The sequence below is a fragment of the Merops nubicus genome, unplaced genomic scaffold (assembly GCF_000691845.1).
Source record: "Merops nubicus isolate BGI_N331 unplaced genomic scaffold, ASM69184v1 scaffold38392, whole genome shotgun sequence".
NCBI lineage: Eukaryota > Metazoa > Chordata > Aves > Coraciiformes > Meropidae > Merops > Merops nubicus.
Window position 1 is genome coordinate 1 of NW_008593531.1, and position 7,570 is coordinate 7,570.

Here is a 7,570-nt window from a genome sequence, read left to right on the forward strand (position 1 = left end):
GGGAGGGGCAGCCCTCGGGCTGCTGCAGCTTCGTTTTTCCCGACTGCAGACCTGCCGCCAAAGCAGAGTCCAAAGGGAAGAGATGTGATCCCTTGGCAGGGTGCAAGGAGGCCAGCATCTCTCCACACGCACTGAACAGCCCCCGCCAGCCAGACCAGCATGGTGTGAAGAGTGGGGACGTGACACACAGCCTGGCTGGACTCCTCCACCCCCCCAAAAGCGGACCACGGCGCCAGGGACAACAAAAGATACTCCACGTACCTGCTAGGACCTCATCATCTGCCAGCGGGGTGTAGGGCATCTCTCCGTGTGTGAAGACCTCCCACATGAGTACCCCAAAGGACCACACGTCTGACTTAGTGGAGAACTCGTCCTCCAGCACAGCTTCGGGTGGCATCCAGCGCAGCGGGATCCAGGCCTGGCGGAAGTGGTAGTACTCGCTGCAGGCAGGACAAGCAGGCAAAATAAGATCAGTGCCATCCCACCCCTTCCCCTTCCCCTGCCAGGTTCCCAGCTACCTGTTGTACACATCCTTGCTGAGGCTCAGGGATGAGACCTTGACCTGCCGCTGGGCGCTGACCAGGCAGTTCCTGGCTGCCAAATCTCGGTGCACAAACCTGCCATTGGAGAGGTGCTCCATACCCAGGGCCACCTGTGTGCAGAGAGACACCTGACCCCAGAGAGATATCAGCACTGGCTGCCCTCCTCAGGGTCCCCAGCCCCACGGCACTTCCAAAGCTGCACTGTCACCTTATGTTTGGTAGTTAGGGGCTGTGGCTTCAGAGACTCGTCTTTGCTCTTGGAGATCCTCAGGAACTGCTTCAGGTCCCCCTGGGAGACAGAGAGCAACTCAGAGGCAGCACCTCTCCGTGCTGCCAGCCACATCAGTCCCTGCAGTGCCTGGATGTGTCAGGCCCACTGGAAGGCCCAATGGATCCTCATCTCCTGGACCATAGTCCCCACTCCTCCTGGCCCTTGCCCTGGAGGGCAGGCCAGTAACTCACTTCTGGGCCTCAACTGGCGAAGATCAGGGCAAGCAAGCTTGATGCTTCCAGGAGGTTTTTCATGCCCCAAATGGATTTTTCTCCCATGAACCCCAGGCTCCCTACAGTAGCCCTTAGCATTCACAGCCATTTTGCAGCATGGAGTCCCACAGCTTAATTTACTCAGCTGAGTCCTAGACATAACCAGAAATCAGGATGTGGGAGAAGATGAAGTCACCTCCAGGCCTTGCAAGAGACCCCTGTTACATTCAAGACTCAACCACTGTTCCCAGCACGTGGGGATATCAGCATGGTCTCCCCTACACCTTACTTGTCGTAAGCTGCCAGGCTGGACTGTGTCACACTTGCAGGCTCCATGCCCACTGTCCACCCCTCCTCCTCCTCCTCCCTGCAGGGATTGCTGGCAGGGCCCTTACCAAGTCCACATACTCCAGGACCATGTAGTGAGGCTCTGCCTCGCGGCACAGCCCCAGCAGCCGCACCACGTTGGAGTGGTTCAGCTTGCCAAACATCTCTGCCTCTCGACGGAAGTCCAGCTGCAGCTGCTCATCCCTCGTCTGCAGGCTCTTCACCAGGACCAGCATTTCCCCCTCACCATCCTCTGCACCTTTTGCCTTGGCCAGGAACACTTCACCAAACTCCCCCCTGCCTGGAAGTGTAGAGTAGCACATGGGAAGAGAGCGTATGTTGGGACAGCCTATGGATTTGACAGCCCAGAGGCTGCAGGGCCCTCTGTACCCCACCCAGCACGTCCAGTTTTCTGGCTAGGATATGCCGGGGTTTCAGCCACAGGTTTCCTGCTGGAGTGGGGTCAGGGCCAGGGTGCCCCAGCATACCCAGAGTTGTGATTGTCTGCAGGTTGGAACGTGGAAAGTGCATTTTGTCGGCAGCGCTGTGCCGCTTGCTGGCCCCAGAGCTGCTGCCCAGGTTGGTCAAGGCCACTTCTTCCTGGATCTCTGCTGTCATCTGCCCATTCTGCAGCAAAGCACCACCTGCAAGGGAAGCACAAATGGCTTCAGCATCCTGCCAGGCTGGGCAGAGAATGTCATGCTGGGGATGATCAGCCTCTTCTGGGGCTGACACTCCGAGCACCCACAGCTGGCTCCATGAACTCTTGATGTCTAAGTACCAGGCAACAGAGTCGCCTCCACACAGTTGTTTCCTCTGGGCTCACATCCAGCCCCATCTCTGGCAGCCCTGCAGCCCCCCTTGAAATCAGATCCTGAGCAATGGCTTTGGTCCCAGAGCCAACCAGCCCCATCTGGCCTTGTCCATCCCATGCCACTCAGTCATCCCAAAGGACTGGCTACATCCAAACTACCATTGACAAAACTCTACAGGATAGCAGCAGGAGATTGGATGTGTGAAGCAGGGAAGACCCTGCTCACCATAACCACAGTCTCTTGATGCTCAGGAGACTCTTGAGTCTTACCCAGCATCAGCTGCTGCACTCTGTCCCCACCCTGCACCTGCTCCCTTCCCAGCAAACCAGCAGTGCTTGTGTCTTGGGTAATCTTGAACCTGTCAGGCAAAATCAGCCCAGAGTTTCCTTTACTGCCTGGGTTAAAGCTGTGCTAGGAAGCCCTGTCTTTGTAACCAACCCCAGCAAGCTTTCTGCTCAGGAACTCCATTAGAAATTTCCCTGGCACAAGCAGAAGCCAGTGAACAGCACAAAACACTATTGCTTTAACATAGAGAACCCTGCGTTTTACAGGCAGCTTGTAGGGGAAGAAAGTATGGACAGTAGTACAGACAGCAAACCTTGATTTTGAATACATTTACTGCTTGACTCAGACTTGGCACTAGGAAGTGGTACTTTCCATAAGCTGCAAGCAGGAGCTTGAATGTAAAGCAGGGCACAGCACCGAGCTAATGTGGCTGATGTGCAGCATCACCCTATGTTACTGTGCACACTCCAGCTAGTCCAGGAGCAAGCACTGAGGAACACACCTGCCCATGCAAAAGGACTTAATCACAAAATTAAGACTTGACTCCAACAGGAGTCCCAGTGCCCATAATTTCCATCAAGGGGTATTGTACAGCGGTGTGTGTACACGTACGCGTGGACTGCAAGCGTGCAAGAGAGGCACCAGCCAACCAACACATCCTGAACAGGTCTGGCCACAATGACAGGAGCCGTGGCTTTGCCACAGGTAGGCTTGGAGCTGTGAAGACTGAGATATGTTGAATTCGGAACCATGGCTTCCCTTGCAGGTGGTGCTTAGCTGCAGAACTGGGAGATGACAGCAGAGATCCAGCTGTCCTCTCTCACACAGCAGAATAACATTTGCAGAAGATGACAGCCAAGAAGCAGCACCTACCCAACTGATCAAAGCTTGACGGTACTTACGCTCTCCCTGGTTTTCTGCTGATTATTAGCAAGAGTGTTTGAGGCCGTGCTGTCTGCACTCAGGACTGACAGTGTCTCGAGACTACAAGCTTGAAGACAAGGGGATAATACAAGACAACCACTGCAACTGTGTCAGGAAAATAACAAAGGCTGCAGAGCGAGTATGCTGCCACTGAGAGAGCACCAGCGGCAGCGATGGCAGACACTGAAGAACAGACATTCCCGTGTTTCACAGAGCTGGGACAAGACAGTGAGAGCAAGCGCACTTATTAGAGGATGTGGCACACCAGGGACATGACCTTGGAAGGTGATTGACTTGTTAGGAACGCAACGATCCATAGCAAATCCATACGAAGGATCCACTGCAAATCCATAGGAAGGTCAAATCTCTCTGGATCCTCAGGCCACTGGAAAAGTCAGCTGGTGGCCAGCCAGGGACTACTTGTCATCAGGTAGGTGCTGAGATACTTCAGACCAGCCAGCTAAAGAGGGACCACGTCAAAAGGAGGAAAAGAACCAAATCATTTAAGAACATGGTGAAGGGGGGAACTCCACTGGAGCTTACAGCAAGCACAAATCACTCCTCCAGAGAGGCTATGGAAGTACCAAAAAGGAGTGGAGACATCTGAGCAGCTGGGTTTGTTTGCAGCAGGGAGGATACATCCCTCTGACAGCTAAACTGTTTCCAAATGAAGGGCAAAAGAATAGGCAAAGTCTGAGAGAAGTATAACAAAGACAGGCCAAAACAAAAAAATACCTCAGGAAAGTTTAAAACAAATCCTTTCCCATGAACAAGATGGTGGCCAGAACCCATTGGCACAGGTGAGCTGCCTGCCACATGTCCACAGGAAGAGCTCACAGTGGTGACAGCAGCAGAGCACAAAGCTGCAGAGATGCTCCTGTACCCCAGCTCCCCCCTACAGCCAGACTTCTCTTCTGGAGTTGTAGCTCTGTTCAAAGCATTGCTACCAGAAAACCAGGAGATAAACCCAGCAGTGATGTTCTGCCAGGACCTCACAGCAACCCCCACAGGATCAGGACATGGCCGTGTGCTGGAGAACTAAGAGGGGGAAGCATGATGTCTGTATTTACAGTGGAATGGGGGGAGACCCAGCGAATCGTTAAGGGCAACAAACTCAACTGCACCCCATCACTTACAAGCCTTCAACTGGTATCAGTGATGCAAAGACAACCATGACATCAGGAGAAAGCTGTAACAGCTTTTAGAAATGAATATGCCCCAGGAAGATCACTTGGATTCACTGAAGGAATCATGTAGCTCATGCACAATGGAGACCCGGTTTAGTCCATTTGCAAGGATTTTGCAGGGTCTTATGGAAACAGCTGTTAAAAAGCAGCTCAGCTGCCACAGGACAGGATGGAACATCCTCCAATGGACACAGAGAGGGTAGGAACCAGGGTAGTACCACACGCTGCCAATATGGAATGGGCACTGCTGGCAGCCCTTTGCCAAAGCTGCCAACTTTGCTAGCAGCAAAAGTACAGGCCAGCCGTGGCCAGCTGTAGAGGGACACTGAGCACTGCGAGGTGCAGCCAGAGATACAATGTAAGGCCTGGGAAAGCCAAGTCCCACATCCCAGCTAGTGGTGGGCTCGGCCCAGAGCTGCCTGCTCTCCCTCCAGAGCGAGCTCTGTGGACAGGAAGCCGGTGGCACAGCTAGGAACAGGACAGAGCACGGCCGTGTCACTGCAAAGCTGGAGGCATCAAGTCCTGTCTGGGGCTCCACATCTCAGAAAGGCAACAGTGCAACCAGAAAAGGACCTCACAGGAGTGATCAGACGTACAGAAGAGCCACGTGCTCCAGCACAGAGCTGATAGCTGACAAGCTTGAAAAGCAAAGAGAGAGTTTTTAGATAACCTGTTGTGTTTCGAAGTCCTTGTTGGAGGATGCTGTAGATGTTCAAAGCTTATATGGGTTTCAGAGGTAACAGGGTGAGTTGACAGCAGAGTTCAGGGCTGTTCAGTGAAAAGTCTTCCCTCCAGCACCAGGAGCTGCTGAACTGTGATTTGAACAGGCCGTCACATTACTACTACTTCATTACACTGCAATAGTCATGCTCCCTCCTCTTGGCAATGGGTGTACACGATGCCGTACGCGGGTGCTGGAAAGCAGGAGTGATACGTAACTCAGCAGACTTGGCCACGATGTGGGGCTGGGATGCAGGTTTCACACCAACCTGCCTATTTCTCATCTGGCAGCAGGTCTCTGCCACCAGCCATAGGCAAAACCTAGAGCAAGAAACTTCAAGGGCAAGGAGGAGTCCCCTGTTCCCCAGGTGCTGGTGCTCCCTGCCCCTCAGCCCCTCCGGCCCAGGGGTAAGGGGCTGACAGTGAAGTCCCCACCACCCCCAGAGGTGCCAGCCTCACCATTCAGACACTCCATTTCAGGCTCCTCGCCCTCTGGGTGTTTCTTCAGTCTCTTGGCTTTTCTCCGCTTCTTACAGTAGAACATCAGCCCCAGCACGATGATAATGTAGGCAACAGCCGCCCCCACCGACAGCCCAATGGTCTGGATCATCTTGTAGGGTGTGTGGCTGCCCAGTCCCTCATCCTCCTCCGCTGCTGGCTTGTCTGTGGGGCAGAGAGCACCCGTAAGAACCCATACGGGTGCAAACGGATTTCCCAAATCCTGTTCAGAAACGTCCTGGAGGAATGTGAAAAGCCCCCTCCTGCCGTGGCCACCTCCTCATCCAGCCACAGGATGCCGGGCACAGCCCAGAGCACGCCGTGCTGCATCCCACTAGGGATGTTCCCTAGCAGGCACGACCCGACACGCAGCACCCACCAGCAGTGCCAGAGCTGCCAGGACAGCAGGAGGCCACGCCCCGAGCCCTTACCCACAACGTAGAGGAAGGCCTCGCGGTGCTTGATGTTGCAGCTGTTGCCAGCAATACAGGTGTATTTTCCAGAGTCCTCCGTGGTGACGTCGTAGATGACCAGGGAGCCATTGGGCATGATCTGAATCCTGCCAACCACACAGAGGCCTTTGCACGCACCAGCGGGCAAGGGGCAGCCTTCAGGCACCTCCAGCCCCATCTCCCCAGGATGCCTCAGCCCTGTGTCCCCCGTGCAGTCACCTTGAATCTCATGCTGTGCAATGCTCAAGAAATGGTTGCTGCCCAGCTGCAGCTTGGCAGGCTGTGGCAGAAAGGGCAACTCGGAGAGAACTGACTGTGTGTCCTCCAAACTGGGAGCCTGAGGCTGCACCATCAGCCCCCGCACGCTGGGCAGGCATGGGGAGGGGCACGCTGTGCCACGTTTCAGTTAGGGACAGAGGCTGCGTACCTGGGCAGGAGCTTGCTGGGATCCAAAATCTTGTCCTTCCCTTTCCACTGGATGTGTGGCACAGGGTCCCCCTCTGCCTGGCACTGGAACACGGCCGTGTGTCCCTGGTACACCGTCATGGGCTCAGGCTCTAGCTTGAAGGTGACGTAAACTGAAGACAGAGAGGCCAACACGAACACTGTCAGCTCCTGGGAATGATGCTGAGCTCCCACAAAGGAGCAGGGCCAGCACTGGCACAGTGGCACATGCCCTCTTGGGTTGTATGCAAAGCATGGACAAACCAGACACTCAAGTGCCACAGGGCAGAGCTCGGGGTCAGGCCAGACATTTCTCTCCGTCCAGGCATGCCAAGGGAAACCCACTGCGAGGTCAGCACAGCAGGAAAACCAGCTGCTGCCTGCTGTGGAGCCCTCACCTGCTACCACGAGCTGCACGGTGGCGCGGATCTCGCCCTGTGGGCTGTTGGAGGCGATGCACGTGTAGTTCCCCGAGTCGCTCCTGCTCACCTTGTGGAAGGACAAGATCCCAGCGTTGTGGCTGACGTGGGAAGGCAGGCTGCTCCCATCTGCAGGGCACAAGAAGAGGGGGTGCAGCAGTCACACGTTAGGCACTACGATGCACCGTGGCTTCCCAGGCAGCCCCATGGCACCGCAGCTCCACCCGTGTTGGAGGTGGGCCCACAGAAAATCCCTGAGGCCCCAAGTCAGAAACAGAAAGAGCGCTTCCAAGTCCCCCTTACCTGTTTTAGTCCACTGGATGGTGGGTTTTTCCCGGCCAGTGGCTGAACAGGACACCGTAACCTCCTTGTCAAACTCCATGCACTGCAGCGGCTGGGGTGGCGGGGTGAACTTCAGCTTCTCTGCAAGAGACAGATGTGCGGTCAGCCCCCCAGCTGCAGGAGGCACCAGGG

General features: G+C 55.2%; 1 protein-coding gene across 1 annotated transcript; it reads right to left on the reverse strand.

The window, feature by feature from the left end:
• Nucleotides 1-7: 7 nt before the first annotated feature.
• Nucleotides 8-7,519, reverse strand: PTK7 (protein tyrosine kinase 7; the record flags this gene model as incomplete). Its single annotated transcript, XM_008935473.1, has 11 exons — nucleotides 8-51; nucleotides 262-440; nucleotides 519-670; nucleotides 751-831; nucleotides 1,421-1,653; nucleotides 1,841-1,996; nucleotides 5,743-5,946; nucleotides 6,213-6,340; nucleotides 6,661-6,811; nucleotides 7,076-7,225; nucleotides 7,400-7,519. Coding segments are annotated over 11 exons (1,598 nt in total), but the record flags the coding sequence as incomplete, so codon positions are not given.
• Between the last annotated feature and the right edge of the window lie 51 nt (nucleotides 7,520-7,570).